This window comes from Colias philodice, chromosome 14, assembly GCF_061535455.1.
Source record: "Colias philodice isolate Cphi_HAF_F1 chromosome 14, ilColPhil1 Martin Lab GWU primary, whole genome shotgun sequence".
Taxonomy (NCBI): Eukaryota; Metazoa; Arthropoda; class Insecta; order Lepidoptera; family Pieridae; genus Colias; species Colias philodice.
Window position 1 is genome coordinate 3,179,736 of NC_143099.1, and position 16,987 is coordinate 3,196,722.

The window sequence follows — 16,987 nt, forward strand, 5'->3', positions numbered from 1 at the left end:
TTCCGGAACGTTACGCGATAGCGCCAACAATTTTTAACCAATCATAGCATATTTTTTTAAATTATTCTAGCGTCGTTGAGTGTTGACGCTTTTGCAGCGTTGAGCGTTGCTGTTGCTTGTTGATGTTATGTCGGTTTGTTTAGATTCTTAAATATTATTTTATCATATATTTAGAAAGTGCATTTTAAACATTGTGTGGTTATTTTATTAAAAAGTGAGTTCACTTAGTGTTTGGGTCAATTTTAATCACTGAAAATGAAAATAATCGAATTACGCATATTTTCGTCGCGTGTGGTTATGTGATAATTTTAGAAATTAAAATTGAAAAGTCGAAGAACAAGTTAAAAGTTATTTAATTCAATATGTCTACTAGAAGTGGTCGTGTTAGATCCAGTATAGCAGACTCGAGTCCATCACGAACTCGAAAAGTTGCATCGCCGTCGCGATCTCCCGCCAGAAATCGAAAAAGTTCCGCGGAGCGAAATGTCGTTCGCCAGTCGCCTTCAAGGAAATCTCCAAGTCGAAAACCAGCATCTAAATATCCTGCTCGTAAATCACCTTCACGTACAGTTAAAGATAAGGATACAACGGAGGAATCAGTTCCTAAATCACCAGCTAAACGGCCAGCAATAAGTTCTAATGTCAAAGTTAGTTTGGAAGACTTTTCATCTAAATTTGAAATATATCGAAGCACCAGATCTAAACGCACTGAATACTCAATTAAAGATGTTTCTAGTAAAACTCAATTAATTGAACAAGAAATTAATGGGACTGATAGCATCGACTCTACTAGTGATTATGGTTTAAGATATAGGAGGTCCGTGGAAAATATTGTGCCACGACGCTCTAGTAGATTGAGGGATTTTGTTGAAAACATACCAGATATTAGACGAAGCTTGAGTAAGTCTGCCAGTAAGTCGATAAGCAAGTCCATCAGTAAATCAATCGATACGTATTCGGATGATGAAATTTCTGAGCTAGCACCCATAAGGGAGAAATCATCATCAGTTACAAGGAAATTATCAACCCCAGTACCAAGTAATGTATTGTTGACACAATTCAGCAATAAGTTTGAGTTTGGTGGGAAAATTGGTTCTGTACTATTCTTATTAGTGCTACCAGTAACAGCATTAGCAATATTGTTAGCTTGCTCAAAATCTTGCTCGCACAATGTTTTCTTAGGATTGTCGCAATACAAATCAGTATCAACATGGTTTAGTGCACAGTCATTAGCTGTTGTAGTCAGCCAATATTTTCTGCAAGCTTTTATTTTAGTACTACCAATATTGGGGACAAAGCAAATAGATGACACTGGCAAAAGATACTGCTTCAATGCGTTATTCTCGAGTATTGTTACCATAAATGTATTATTTTTGTTGGACTACTACAAATTCATTGGTGGATACACTATTCTAGATTCATACTTACAGTTGGCTACTATATCTTATTGTATAGCTGTTTTATTATCAGTACTGTTATTCATCAAAAGCTGGAAAATAGACGAGACTAGTTTAAACCCATATGGCAAGACTGGTTTTACATTGTATGACTTTTTTATGGGTAGAGAAATTCATCCACAAGTACAGAGATTTAACATAAAACTATGGTCATATAGAGTCTGCAATATCAGCACTGTAAGTATTTATTGATCATTATCTATTTTAATTAAATTACATATAATGTATTTTGTTAATTAAAATTTAAAACATATTCAATTTGATAATACTTAATCATATGTAAATTAAATGTCCTGATAAAAATTATTTACTTAATCATCACTATTCACTATATAGAAAATATTTTTGTTTCATATTTAACCATGTTTTCTTTTCAGCTTGTTTTATTGCTGCTTCTGTTCACACATAGTTTCTACGTTGACAAAAAGGATCTGGAAAATATATCTCTCAATAACTACAAAGAATTAATAGCAAAAATTCATTGGAAGCCTACTGTATTATTATTTACAATGATGCAGATAGTGTACACTCTTAATTTTATTGTAAAGGAATACAGAGTTATATATACATTCTATTGGCAATATGAAGGTTTGGGTTACATGCAATTAGTGGGGAGTGCATTATACCCGTTTTATTTTACTACAATATCTAAATATGTAGTGGATTCTGAGATGGCTTTTCGAACAAACACTTTAATAGCAGCATCTATTATATTCTTGTTGGGCTTCATAGTTATGCTTATCAGTAACAATATAAAGTATGAGTTCAGGAAAAACCCCCTGCAGCCGAGTATGGCACGTAAGTAAAATTCACATTTTCCTGCCTGTTGTAAATTTGTACCTTAAAATTTGTATTTATTATTCACCGTATTATCAATATTTTTATCATTTCTATAATTTCAATTTTTAAGAAGAGTTTAATAGGTGCATTGACAATTTTTAGTCATTATATTAACGCCATCTATTGAAATATTTCACATTACTTTTATAACCCAGAAAAGTGTTAAATTTATTAAAAAATTACAGAATATGTAATTAGCAAAAATAATTTCTAACCACGAATATTATTTTCAGATCTGGACTCCATGCCGACATTCCACGGTAAGAAATTGCTTGTGTCCAATTTATGGGGCATTGTCCGTCATCCCAATTACACGGGCGATATTTTGATACATATCGCTCTAGCGTTGCCGGGTATTTTGTCATCGCGAGTAATAGCTTCGTTGCCGGCTTTGTTCACGATTCTAGTGTTATTGCATCGAGCGTGGAGAGATCATGGCAGGTGTAGAAGGCGTTATGGCGCCGCGTGGCAGAGATATTGCAAGCGAGTGCCTTCCGTTGTTCTTCCGAAGATTCTGTAACTGTAGTACAGTTCATTTTATAGAGGTTGTGCTTATGACAATATTTTGGGTACTGATGTATCTGGCAAACCGTAAACATGATCGTTTTAGGTATAGGTAATTTTAAATTAACTATAGCAAAGGTTTGCATCGTAAAAAATGCTACGGAATCTCGTATCGCAGTAGAACTACCGACGTTTCTCAATTTAATAGGTATTAATAATATAGGTGGTGTATAGTTGATCAAAAATACAAATATGGCACATAATGGCACAAATAAATAGATTTTACTTGTTGATATGTCTCATGTTTTAAGCTATTTTTATGTTGAAAATTAATAAGGTATGGGTACATAACATATCTCAGGCATATTTCAATGGAATAAATATTTTTTATATTATTCATATGCCTAACTACTTAGGATTTTAGATTATAATTTCCTTATTATTAATAACTAGCACAAATAATGAAGTATTTTCATTTTAGAAGTGTAGGTTTATTTCATTGAATGACATAATATTTTAGATAATAGATTTTACATTATATTGTATAATAGTTTTAAATGGTTTTAGTAATTAGATAAATATATCTACCTATACATTTTTGTTTTTGTGGATCTCAGTTAAAGACATTGAGATTTTATTTAAATACATTGTTGTATAAAATTAGTCGTAAGTTTTGCCATAACAAACCACCGTAGAATAAATATATTATTCAAGTAGCTCTCTAGATGGAGGGGTAGAAATATTATATTAAAGCACTGTAGTTTACTTTAGGTTTATTAAATTAGGTAAATTTATTACTTATAGACAATCTGTGTCTAGCGCTCAATGTAGTTGATGACTATAAAATATAGATGATTTGGTAGGTAATATCATGTAATATGCAATACCTAGTTTACTAAATACTATATGGGTGGCAAGTAGGAGGAAAATAAAGTGTCGACTTAAGATTTAGCATAAAGACTATTGCTCAAAATTAAGAAAAAGTACAAGAAAAGAACATTGTGTAAATTGATTTTTTATAAAAGTATTTATGGTTTAGCTTTTTAATGTAAAAGTATTACGAGTGCCTCAAATTAAAATGTAAGATATCGCTTATGAAGCGTGATTTGACTCATCAAGTATTAAAATGAATTCTTTGAAAAAATAAATGTAGTTAACTTTAACTCGCCCGTGTTTTTAATATGAAATCATAATTAATAATGGAAATTAATAATCTGCAACCTTCATGTACTACCCTAGTTTCAGATACTTATACCACAGTATCACAATATTATAGATATTGTAATACTGTGCTTAAACCACAGACTAATCTTATACATACCTATAAATATTGTTATTGCTTTAACTTAACAGTTCAAAATAGATGCCAAAGCCACGTTAGTGAAATGAAGTTAATTCTGTTTGGTGGTTATGAATACTTCTTTATAAATCTTAGTTAAATGGATCTTTATTAAAGCCACGGTCTTTGACCTATTTGCAGCGTCTTTATTAATTTTATTATAGGTACTATAATATAATATAATTATGTAAAATTATACTGTGTGGAATATTAAAGTTTTATATGAAAAAAATTTGCATTTTATTTTTGGCCCAGTAATCACTTGCTTTTGTGGAAAATAAAACAACAGAATTAAATATTTTTGTTTAATTTTATACAAAATACACATACAATTTGTAAATAAACAATTCAGTATTTTCAAATATCTAATTACATGTATTTTCTAATATACATTCATATCGACACAAACATTTTGAAAATCTATTATTTCCTCGTTTCCCTCTCGCCTCGTCGAGATTGTGCGCGTAACTTATGTAATTTACAATAATAATAGGTACACATTTCGTTAACATTGGATGTTATTTACACACTTTACTTTTGCGTCCATGTGAAATTGTTCGCATTTACATTACATCATTTACTTACCCCTATGTACACAAAGCTGAATTATGTTGTAACTTGTATGTCATTGTCATACAGTATTACACGTTTTTGACGAACCACGATAATGCGGCAGGCGCTTGTACAATCCTAACCATTATTGAAGTGAAACTTCTTTATCGGGGTTGGAAAAAAAATTAGTGTAACATTTTTTCGTTATGCGTGACATTTTTCCGTTACGCGCCATCTTTTTCTTATCCCTACCACGCGTGATTCGACGTATTTCTGTAAAATTGCATATATAGTAAATTATTATTTTTTAATAAGTAAGGTCTTAAAAAAGTTTCACTTCTTACGTGTGTACACTAGTACACGCATACATTTTTTTCCACTCTATGTAGGTACCTACTAGGTACTAGGTACCTATTTCATAATATGAAACGATCTATTGGTTATGTAGGTAAGTATGTTTTTTTCATGTTGTCTTTAAATTACCGGATTTTTAAGAAAATCCCCGCCTCAAATAAAACTTGTGTAAGTACCTACTTTCACAAGGATGTACGGTCTACTTACATACATCCTTTGATTCCAAGAATAAGATACAAAATTGTCTTAATTATTTGAATTGCGCACAATCTGAGTTAATATTGGTAGACCTAGTTATTAATAATGTTATGAATGTTACTATGTTAAGAATTATTTTGTTCTACTAGTTAGGGCAGGGCCTCGTTCTAAAGATAACACTGCAAAAACAAGCATACAATCGTCTGCATATGATTTTAAACGTAAGCGCTGAGCGCATTAATTATTACATATTTTGTAGGTATTCTGGAGAAAACGGAGAGCGGCACTATACCTAATAACTAGGTATCTGTTAAATAAAATATATGAGATAGGTATTCACACGTAAGTACTTATAAGACAGATTTTTTATATATCAATAAACCTTCTCATTTTTATTATTTTTACATATTTAAATTTACATAACATTTTCATAAACAACACGTTCGATCAGCTGTTGCCAATGATATTATAAATATTAAATAGTAAATACATTAACATATTATCTACTCGTAAAGATAAAGTAGACATAGGGAAAGACGTAGTAGGAAATCTTTTAAGACATTAACTGATATGTTATTTATTTCTAAACCGTTTATATAAAACTTTCGTGTAGAATAAATAGAATGATGATAATTATTTAGACAACAGCCACTACTCTAAACTTACAACAAATACCCGTTAGAAGGCAAATAATATGAGTAATTTTCGATTTCATGGAGTTCAGTATTTATTTTCTATTGCATAAAATAAAATTATTCACAAATCGATTCAAATATCAAACAAATAACCATCAAATAACTTGAGTTTTCTATAACATTTATACAGGCACAACAACTGTTTCCAGACAATGCGTTCGAGCCAGTTCGAGCACGTAACTACTTACGGAAAATTAAATATTTATACAGCAACATATACTTATTTTTGGCACTAGAATTATTACCTATATAAGTAACAAAATAATAATTACACAATTAGTTAAACTATACAATTATATGTAAGTACCTATAGGAAATTTAAATGTATGTATTTAGTCATTTGTAGTATTATTCACACATTAGGTAACTACCATTTAGGTACCTAATATTTAAGTCCTTCTGCTTATGGGATAGTTTACGTTTATCATAAGACATTGCACTTTAAACTATTCAAAACCTACTTACATAACAATCCCATTTAATGCGACTACGGCCTTCAGACTTCACTACATTATTCTTCCTCCGGTGGACCAAAGCAGGCTTCACTTTAGGAAGACTTTTTGAGATCTTATCTATTTAAGCTCGTCCATCAGTTTGTATAACGAATCGGTTCAAATAAGTAATTATGTCAATGCAAATTCTGCTTTGGTTGGTACTTAAGTAAGTAGGTATATGTATTTAAAAAAAATATTGTATATAGGAAGCTCAGATCATTATTTTTATGGTCTGAGATAGAAAGGTAGGTTTTACATTTGGGACAAATTAAAAACAAATTTTTCGCAATACCTAATAAAAATGAAAATACAATTGTGAATTAAAGTATGTATGCAGCCTTTTATCGTATTGTAAAGGAGAGTAGGTTATTCATTTTGAAACATTCCACATCTACTTCCCCAGATCTTCCTTCAATAAGATTATTATTAATAATGTTTATATTCTTTCTAGTTATTTGGTTCCATTTAACATTCACTATGAAAATATACATTTATTTCTAGTCTCGTCTATTTACATTGAATATTTACATTGGAAACTCTCTTAGAAAATATTTTTATTGCATGACACGCATATGTTAATTAATAATTAGGTAAGTACCTAAACAATGAAATATTTAAAAATTACATCAAGTGCTTTTTATAAAAGGAGGACTCCTGGAGAGCGCAGTTGGCATGTAATTTTATTCATGGCGACAAATTATTTTTAGAAAACGCAATGTGAAATCTCGTGCAATTTTTTACATTGTCTATCAGAATAGCTGTAGTTATGGAATTAAGTATAAACTTATAAAAAATACCATTTCGAATGAATTGTATTTCAGCTTTGCAGATAGAATCAATAATTACCTATTAATTTAAATATTAATAATTATCAATTATGAATATCTTGTTTGCCTTAATTTATGGAAACGTAATAAATAAACTCTGCAAAGAAAAAAAACTTGTACCTTTGATACTTTCAAATTAGTATCAAAGACGTTATTGTCGCCGTGACTGAGGTGCGGTAGGGTATATTTTTTATACTTTATGTATGTAGGTATGTATATAATATATTGGCAGTGTCCTGTTTACCCAAGATTAAAACTGCAACTAATTTTAGGCCTAAATTTAAACGAACAAAGCATAAAGTAACGCAGTACATATACAGTAAGTATAGCAAATACTATGGTGATATCAATTAAAATCTAAAGGTATTGATTAAATAGTAAAATTGTTATTATACTGCAAATTTTCAGTCACGCATTTCAAAGGTTAAACTTATGACAATACAATGTTTTTACGGTTATCCTTAAAAGAATATTAATCCTATAATTTCTATAAAAAATGGCCGGAATAATTCAAAAGAAGTAGGTTCTTAGAAGGAAGATTTAACTAGACTGAAATTGAAAAATACTAGCTTGTGTATCTAATAAAGTCCTATAGAGAAATTATCTTTTGCCATAGAGAAAAAAATAATCAGTAAAATCATTTCAGTATCGATTATCGGCCTATTATATTAGGTATTAAATTAATCTATTAAGCTATGCCCTTAATTTTGCTCAAATGAAATGAAAATATGAAATACTTACCTAAGAAGGTACTCTAGGATAGGACAAATTGTGCGTGTGAGAGGCATAATATTGAGTAGGAATTTCATAGAGCAGAAATATAGATACACCAACTTTATAAGCTCTAAATAGAAAATTTTGACGACATGATATTATTGTTTATTTCTTACACATAGATAAATTAAATACTTAATAAATTTCATTTGTCTAGAGTACGAGAACAATATTAATTCTTACGATAAAAGATTTATTGTTAAAATAAGTATATCTACGGGTTGATATACAAAAATATTGTTTTTATAACGATTAGATTAGTTTCGATACCATTAGGAATGTTAAAACATTAATTTACCCACTAGGCATTCCATTAGCAATGTTAGTTATGTAATTATTGTATTAAAAATGCTATGGAAATTACCAGACATTATATATGTAATTACATAATTTCAAACGGAATCAGCTATCGAGAACATCGAATCATTTAACAGTATAATTTATCTATTAACCAAGTGTCTCGTTAGATTAATAGTTCATTATCTTATGAATTTCTAAATCAGCGATGATTTTAGTTCATGATCCATCATCCACATTATTAGAATTACTACTTATGACCTGATGTCCATAATTACATAAAACTGTACCTAATCACACTCAATATCATGAACTTCTTTTACACATTTTCAAGATTATAATTTTTTTTGTAATATAAATAAATACTTAACTACTTAGTTATGTTCACAATCTTAAATATATACATAAACTCCGAGTCTATCGCGGTCAAGTTTTTTTTATCAAACATCTTTCAGTACGTGAACCGAATTAGTAACTAATATTCATCTAATAGGTATTATTTTAAAAAACCTTCACAAAAACTAGTGAAAATCATGGATTTTTTCAGCATGCGCACATATCTTTAATGCTTAATAAAGGGATATTGTTGTTTAAATATTTCTTTTTATTGAAGAAATAATTTTTAAATCATAATTTTAGGTAAGTACACATGTTAGGTCTAACAGGCGCGACGTCGAGGTCGCCGGACTGCAGGGCGTCAGAAATTGCTGTCAAATACGCCCATTGAGCGAATTATATCTTCATCACGCAGGCAGCAATCCAGAAATTCGTCTAGGGTCAGGACACCATCACGGTTCAAGTCCATTTTCTGGAAAATATAAATTAAATATAAGCGGCAATGTTATCAGAAGTTAATTAATGATTTTTCTTCTTTACGTAAATTATGACCTACATATTATTACTGTTTAGGTATTGTGAATGAATCCTTGCTATTACTGTTACTAATGTCATTAGTGAGAAAGTGTACCTAGGTACTTGTCTGCATGGTTTTTAGTTTGTCCTTTTTTACATCGCTATGATGCTATTTCATGATATGATTTTTGGTGATCAACGGAGACATAGGGAGACTTTAGGTCGCATTAGTACTCTAACGCGACCTATAGTCTCCTGTCTCCCCTCTGTCTCCAATATATTATATGCTTAGGTAGGGTTCTTTCCGCAACGCAGTCTAGTATTATATTAATTATCTGTGTATTTGTGTAGTAAACTTAGGTAGTACCTAAAGAATTTAATTCCCATGCTAAGATCTATTAGGCTCCGCATTTGAGATTTGAATCACTCCGAATTTTTCAATTTTATAAATAACGATAGATGGCGCTATACGCATTTAAAATGTGACATGAATGCAATGAATGAAAGATATTCGAAACAATTTATCTGCGCATGTTATAAAATCACTACTGCTCGAACGGTTAACGAATACCTACATCGAGAGGAAACCGACATGTCGAAGAATCAAAAGTTCGATGATAGGTATGTGACATCCTGTACCCTCATAGGAGGCCCGTGTCCCAGCAGAGGGAACGTATAATGGTCTGATGATGATGATGAATTCCCGCACTGCGGGCAGTAACTATATCTAGTCAGTATATAAATTAATTATACCATATAACTTCATTTCAGTATATAAATTAATTATACCATCTAACGATATTTACTTCGAAGGATATATTTTAATAGCGACATAGAGAATTTTTCAGAAATACCTACGAAAGTACCTACTTACTTGAAATAGTTTCTCAACTTTTTCTCGAATAGCATCATCGTCTATCATTGGTTCGACGATTTTCCCCATAAGGTCATAAATAGCTGTGACTATTTCAGTCATTTCCTCTTTTGTTATGTATCCATCCCCATTTATATCGTATAATGAGAATGTCCAGCGTAGTTTTTCTTCTATCGTCCCTCTCGATAAAACAGATAAGCCAGTCACGAATTCCTATAAAATATAAATTATTTTTAAGGTTTGTTGAGTGGTGTGTTGAAGCGGGTTTAGGTCTTAGGTTAATAACCAAAAAACCAATTAAAAACACAACTACAAGAAAATTCGAAATGATTTCTGTGAAAATAATATTGTAGCATTTGATAAATAGATAATATACTTATAATATTATGCAGTATCATTTAGTAAAAAAAAAAACATACTTCAAAACTCAGTAAGCCGCTTCTGTCTTGATCCAGTGTGTTAAAAACGTAGTGGGCATATTGCGCAGTGTTGGCTGGAAAATATTGAATTTAAATATTTATTTGATGTTTTCAATTTAACTATAGTGAAGCAATTCTACCACTACTATTAACTTGAGTTTTGTATGTCCGTCAATGAACTCCTAAAGAGCTGGACTGATTTTAATGATTTTTTCGTGTCATCCCAATCGAGATTGGGATTTCAAGAATGATTTTGAGATGTATGAGCTGGTGTACTTATAAATTAACCTGTCATAGGTATTTTAGTTATGATTCCTTGAAAGTACCGATCACACTTATTTGATAGCTTTAAAAGCTTATTTATAAAATATTTTCATATTTCAATAAAACTCCACACCCTGAAATGGTTGTGGAGTTAAGTTTTGTAGTTTTTTTTACCTACACCAAATAATAATTTGTGTAAAAAGCTTTTTTTGCATATGTAGTGCGGCAATGACACAGAAGGCAGACGAGAGAAGAGTTTATATTTTATGGTCATTTAAAAATATCATTATTTATGTAAAATAAGAAATCGTTCAGTAGGTATAATAATATATTAGATTAAGCACATAAAATAAGGTACCCTATAAATAGACTAGAGTAGATAATTTTTGAAACAAAAAAAAATCGCAGTCGGATGAAACCCATTAGAAAAGGAGGGGAATATGATAAAAATGTAAGGAAAAATAAATTACGGTCAATCCGAGTTCGGGAAGTGGGAGGGGCGAGCTTTTAAGAGAAAAAAATGGTCTCTCTCGATTTCCGACAAAACTACAAGTCCTACGGAAAAAAGTTCAATGGCAAAGTTGTAGGTAATAAAAGGATCTACAACTTTTGTATTAACAATTTTTTCACATAACCTCAAAATTTAGGTGAAAAATTCAAAAAACCAAGTTTTTGGTTTTTTATTTACTTCAAAATTTATTGTTTTTCTACGAAATTTGGTGAAAACTTACTTTATTATGTCCCAAATACACTGTAATTTATTTGATTGAAAATATTTATTTTTTCGCCTTATTTTGAATTAATACCAAAAAAACAACCTAATTTTCAATCGAAAAGTCACCCGTCAAAATATCAGCTTTTTTCAAAAACTTGGGGTGCCTTTTATTCATTGGAATCTCTACTTTCCGTACTTTCATATGGTGTAAAAAAAATAAACACCACCATAGTAAATGTTCTCAGGAAATGCATACAAACAGTGTGAAAATTAGCTTTTACTAAATCAGGCACACTTCTCGAACTACCTGAAATGTTTTTATCGACATCATTTTGCTTTTGAATATGCTGTAAAATATTAAACTTAGAACAGATAATTATTTTTCTTTTGAAATATTACCGAAAAGCTGATACAAGAGAAGATATAGAGTTCGAGAAGTGTGCCTGATTTAGTAAAAGCTCATTATCACACTGTTTGTATGCATTTCCTGAGAACATTTACTATAGTGGTGTTTATTTTTTTTTACACCATATGAAAGTAGAGATTTCAATGAATAAAAGGCACCCCCAGTTTTTGGAAAAAGCTGATATTTTGACGGGTGACTTTTCGATTGAAAATTAGGTTGTTTTTTTGGTATTAATTCAAAATATGGCGAAAAAATAAATATTTTCAATCAAATAAATTACAGTGTATTTGGGACATAATAAAGTAAGTTTCCACCAAATTTCGTAGAAAAACAATAAATTTTGAAGTAGATAAAAATAAAAGACCAAAAACTTGGTATTTTGAATTTTCCACCTAAATTTTGAGGTTATGTGAAAAAATTGTGAATACAAAAGTTGTAGAACTTTTAATTACCTACAACTTTGCCATTGAACTTTTTTCTGTAGGACTTGTAGTTTTGTCGGAAATCGAGAGAAACCATTTTTTTCTCATAAAAGCTCCCCCCTCCCACTTCCCGAACTCGGATTGACCGTAATTTATTTTTCCTTTTATTTTCATCATATTCCCCTCCTTTTGTAATGGGTTTCATCCGACTGCGATTTTTTTATCTTTTCATTATTTTTAAAGGCTATTTATTCTACCCCAGTCTAAAAGTATAAACTATCAATATAATATTGAATCATTAGAAAGCGATCCACAGGTACTGCTGGACCTACGTAAGAGCACAGACTAATAATAATATACTACGTATGTAAGAGATTCCACTTTAATTTTTTTATACATATTTTTGTATTATTTTGTCTAAGTAGAAAAAAATCTTTCAATAATAATTGTAACTTACTCTGGAATTAATCCGAATGCCGAATGGTGATGAACCTATAATATTTTGTTAGTACTATGTAGTAGTTATATCGTATACATATACATTGTATCAAGTTTGCTAATACAATTTCAATAAATTTTTATGCCTGATGAAGTCACAAAGCACATAAAGCCCTTAAATAAAGAAATACCTATAGTAAGTGCTATCTTTTAGATAGGTTCCTACTTTAATATAATATTTTATCATCTATAAGTTTCAAGTAGGTAAGTCTTAATAGTTACAATTTTTTTAATTTATATTTAAATTGACTGATATAATTATTGTTATTGCATGAAATAAGGTAATCTAGGAGAAAAGATTTTAAATAAAAGACAAAAATATTATTACATTTACTTTATTTGAAAGGTACATCAATGGTTATAGATCTGAGACATATTATGGACTCAAGTCCACATAAATTACCAATCAACACATAGAAACATGGAAACGTCTTAGTGCTTCAGCATTTACAATACTGGTTGATTCTAAAGACTCGTCAACTTAAATTATCACAATGGAATCATGTTGAAGCTACCTAGAATATTTGGTTTACCTCAAAATTTGACCACCGTAAATGTTTTGTGATGAACACCACTGAAGGGATGAAATGATGCAGGAAAATCATGCTCATCACAAAAGATCCACGTCTTAGAATACAGATACAAATGTTATTAAAGTTAACTTAATGTTAAGTTCTGAGATGGGCAACACCCTGACGATCTCCCACTGACATTAGATAGTTCCTTAAATATATTACACTAAGGTGCCTCCGGTTTGCTGCTGGTACACTTCTATTGTGTCACCTTCTTCCATTTCTAGTGATGTTGGCGTGTCATTCTCATTAATTGGTTGTCCATCAAATCTGAATCGTACTACTTGCATTGATAGACCCTGCAAAGATATATTAATTTTAATTTATTGGAAGATATATTAATGTATTGAAAACATTTTTCAAGGTACAGTTAAGGTTTATAGGTAGTAATAAGTGTTATCAAGAAGGCAACATGCTAAATACAAGTGAAAATTTAAATTATTATTTACTAGCGGTCCGCTCCGGCTTCGCCCGTGGTATGTTTAAACTATCCTATCGCTCAAGTTGGATCGTGTGAATTCGTGCGAATTTTTTTATTATAATTGGTTAAGTGGTTTAGGAGTCCATTGAGGACAAACATTGTGACATGAGATTTATATATATTAAGATTGAAAACATTTCTCAAGGTACAGTTAAGGTTTATAGGTAGTAATAAGTGTTCTCAAGAAGGCAACACACTAAATAGAGGTGAAAATTTAATTTATTATTTACATTCAAATGCTTTAAAACAAAAAAATTAAGTGCAGTGCACATATGGCTTGCAGGTAAAGGCACTGTGTTAAGGTGCGTATAAATTAAGCGCGGCAGCCGCGCGAGCCAATGTTCGACCAGAGTTGACGTTCATTTGCTGCGCGAGCCAATATGTAGATATATTTTAAGTTGAACGTAGTTGCCGCGCGCGGCAGGCGATCCATCACGAACATCTCTTCTGTAGGACGCCAAAAGTGTAGTCATTTTCTTTTTCAAGTCAGGAATAGGTATATCCATTTTCTTACTGATTTCTACCCACACATCATACCTCAGCGATTTATTGTGGTATTGGGAGGATTTGCTGTTCCACAAAAATCAATTGTATTAGTAAACGGCACTTTTCGTTGTCCATTTTTACGTAGACGCCGCGCGAGCCGAATCACCAAAACTACAAACCGTCCACACGGCGCGCGAGCGAACGCCTGAAGCTCCTTTGATGCGGTCTCAAAAACCGACAGTGAGCGGATCGCCCCGCGGCACGTTCGAGCGCGGCAATGTTCGCGTCGCCGCGCGCGGCGATCCCGTCTACATAGTGCGCGGCCGCCGCGCGCGCCTATGTTCGATGGTTTGCCGCGCTTAGTTTATACGCGGCTTTATGTTGCTCCAACTAAGCTCCACTGTCAGTATAACAACTTTTAGACAAATGAAATAGCGAATGTTTATTTTTCAATATGCAAAATGTGCTATATCCAGTATTTCAAGTACTTTTCCTTGACAGCCTATCCTTATATACATTCACATGGTTTGATTTACAATTCTTTAACAAATATAGTTTAAAAAAATGACGTAACTTTGTCATGTTCAAGATAAAGATAGGTATATTATGTAGTTTGTAGCGTGATATTAGTTACTTTAGTTTTCTAAATCACAACTTTAAGTAACTTTAGTATTTATCTACTATTATCACCATAACGTTTCACCTACTTATGCAATTTGTTCAATATTTTTGTTTGTTTCTGTCTAAATGAAGTGTTTAAACTAGAAATAAATTTTTAGTAATTTTATGCGCCAATTATGACTATTATACAGTGATTCAGTGGTTCATAGAAATCTTAAATCGCTTGAACATTTCCTTCTATTGTACATGTTACATATAAGAAAAGATAGCAAGTCAATGAGATGAATATCTTTATCAAATTTGCCTTGCACGCATAGCAACAATAGGTGTTTGGTATCAAGGTTTCAAGATATTTAATAAATTTAATTAAAATAAAAGCGCAATATGGCGTTTTCAGTAAAGCAAAACATAAACAATGGATATCAACAAAAAAAGAACTAGTCACATCAGTCTTAAGAATTTTATCTCAGAAACAGTTTTTTCCCCATTTTAATTTAAAGATTAACCTCATTTAAATTTCTGACTAAGCCGGTTATGTTCGATACGACCGGCGTTTGCCTATTCCTGTGATGGTTAGTCATTTGAAGGATTTTTGAAGAGGTCAAAGTATAACAATTAATGTATTAATTTCTAGTAAAATCTATAAGATAAAAAGATACTCACCGCTCTGTCACAGTAAGCGTTCATAAGCTTTCTGAGGGGAGTATGTTTCTTTATTTTGAACTGAACAATGGCATTGTCTTGACCTAATACTTTTAAGTTGATATGTTCACTTTCTCCCTGAAAAATATATACACAAGCTGTTACAACAATATTCAGAAGCAACAATCTAATAATCATAACCACATTGCATTTTTCAACGCCATGTCTGAACAAAGCTCTTTTTGAGTATAATATAGATTAAATAAAGTATTCCGTACCTTTTTTTCATCTGCCATCTTGTTATGTATTGGTTAATAAATAAATTTAACACAATAACAAAGAACTCTTGTTATTACACGAAAAAATTTCACAGAACGAACTCTTGACAGTTTCTCGATCCGGTGGCGTGGTAATGGCGTCGGCTTGAGGATACAGACAGTGCTGCCAACATAAATGCGCGAAAGTTACAGCGCAGTTGCCGCGCTTCTGCGCGTTGAATTTTGTTAGAATTTTCCGAGTCCCTCTATAATTTTAGTATTTTATTGATTTTCGAATATTCTAATTTTTAACGTAAAATTTTTAAGTAAATAAGTATATTTAACAACGGTCGTTATTTTTTTCTTACTGTTAAATTCTTATTCAAAAGCCCTTTTCCAAACAGAAATATACGAATAAAATTATTTCTTATTTATGGTCCTTAAAATATATATGATTGTCTAAGAAAACAGGGATAATATTTTAAAAAGATACTAAAAATGGTTCTAACATCCTTATCCTGCATGGTACCAACATAATTTTTGAATGTTGACGCCATCAATGAGTAATGTGCGTTTATCGATTCTTTAACCGGAAGTACTTAGTGTTGTGCTGACTTGTACCGATTCAAAAAAATTTTAACGTTTATTGTAAAAAAAAATATATCTTTAAATTATACAGTTTAATTATAATAGTATAAATTGCAACAGATTAATAATTTTCTTATAAGATGGTGGAGAAGTTGCTTATTATTAAAATACTGACGTTTTCAATATCATTTATTTATTTATTTATTTATATAAATAAATAAATAAATGATTTTCAATATCATTACATGTTATCACGTTTTTATTTTTTTCTTTAATCATTATTAACTATTCATTGTTTATTTTTAGGATCTAACTGAGAAAATATTTTTTGTCTGTTTGAAATGAGTTTTATGTATGAGAATTTTTAAATTTTCTTTTGAATAAGCCGTTAAGTACGTTGCCATACATTATAGGTAATCAGCCTTCTATGTCCTGTCAGACCGAGACATTTTTTTCTTCGACTCACCGGGAATCGAACCCTGGACCCCTCGGTTCTGCGCTCGTCCGTTATCCACTGTACCAAGGAGGCGGACCTATAATACCTACATTGTGCTACTTA

General features: G+C 31.1%; 3 protein-coding genes across 3 annotated transcripts in view; 1 reads left to right on the plus strand and 2 right to left on the minus strand.

The window, feature by feature from the left end:
• Window positions 1–80: 80 nt before the first annotated feature.
• Window positions 81–4,366, plus strand: LBR (lamin B receptor). Its single transcript, XM_089703486.1, has 3 exons — window positions 81–1,634; window positions 1,835–2,255; window positions 2,531–4,366. Exons 1-3 carry the CDS (start codon window positions 363–365, stop codon window positions 2,815–2,817), a joined length of 1,980 nt encoding a protein of 659 aa, XP_089559612.1. The 5' UTR covers window positions 81–362; the 3' UTR covers window positions 2,818–4,366.
• A 4,509-nt stretch (window positions 4,367–8,875) lies between these two features.
• LOC149482718 (Kv channel-interacting protein 4-like) overlaps window positions 8,876–16,987 on the minus strand; it is a 93,539-nt gene continuing 85,427 nt past the window's right edge. Inside the window, exons 4-6 of the mRNA XM_089703590.1 lie at window positions 10,477–10,550; window positions 10,058–10,270; window positions 8,876–9,139 (exon numbers count right to left, since the gene is read on the minus strand). Of these exons, the coding sequence (XP_089559716.1) occupies window positions 9,029–9,139; window positions 10,058–10,270; window positions 10,477–10,550 (398 nt within the window). The 3' untranslated portion in view covers window positions 8,876–9,028. The remainder of the gene's footprint in view (window positions 9,140–10,057; window positions 10,271–10,476; window positions 10,551–16,987) is intronic.
• On the minus strand, window positions 13,101–16,020 carry Sumo (Small ubiquitin like modifier). Its single transcript, XM_089703487.1, has 3 exons — window positions 15,862–16,020; window positions 15,605–15,721; window positions 13,101–13,652 (listed from the first exon to the last, which is right to left on the minus strand). Exons 1-3 carry the CDS (start codon window positions 15,877–15,879, stop codon window positions 13,515–13,517), a joined length of 273 nt encoding a protein of 90 aa, XP_089559613.1. The 5' UTR covers window positions 15,880–16,020; the 3' UTR covers window positions 13,101–13,514.

Bases quoted from the DNA above. Each gene is read 5' to 3' on its own strand.
- LBR (XM_089703486.1), top strand. From the start codon at position 363: ATGTCTACTAGAAGTGGTCGTGTTAGATCCAGTATAGCAGACTCGAGT. The intron at 1,635-1,834 runs GTAAGTATTTAT...TTTTCTTTTCAG, and splicing joins GAGTCTGCAATATCAGCACT to CTTGTTTTATTGCTGCTTCT. The intron at 2,256-2,530 runs GTAAGTAAAATT...TATTATTTTCAG, and splicing joins CCTGCAGCCGAGTATGGCAC to ATCTGGACTCCATGCCGACA.
- Sumo (XM_089703487.1), bottom strand. The intron at 13,653-15,604 runs GTGAGTATCTTT...ATATCTTTGCAG, and splicing joins ACGCTTACTGTGACAGAGCG to GGTCTATCAATGCAAGTAGT.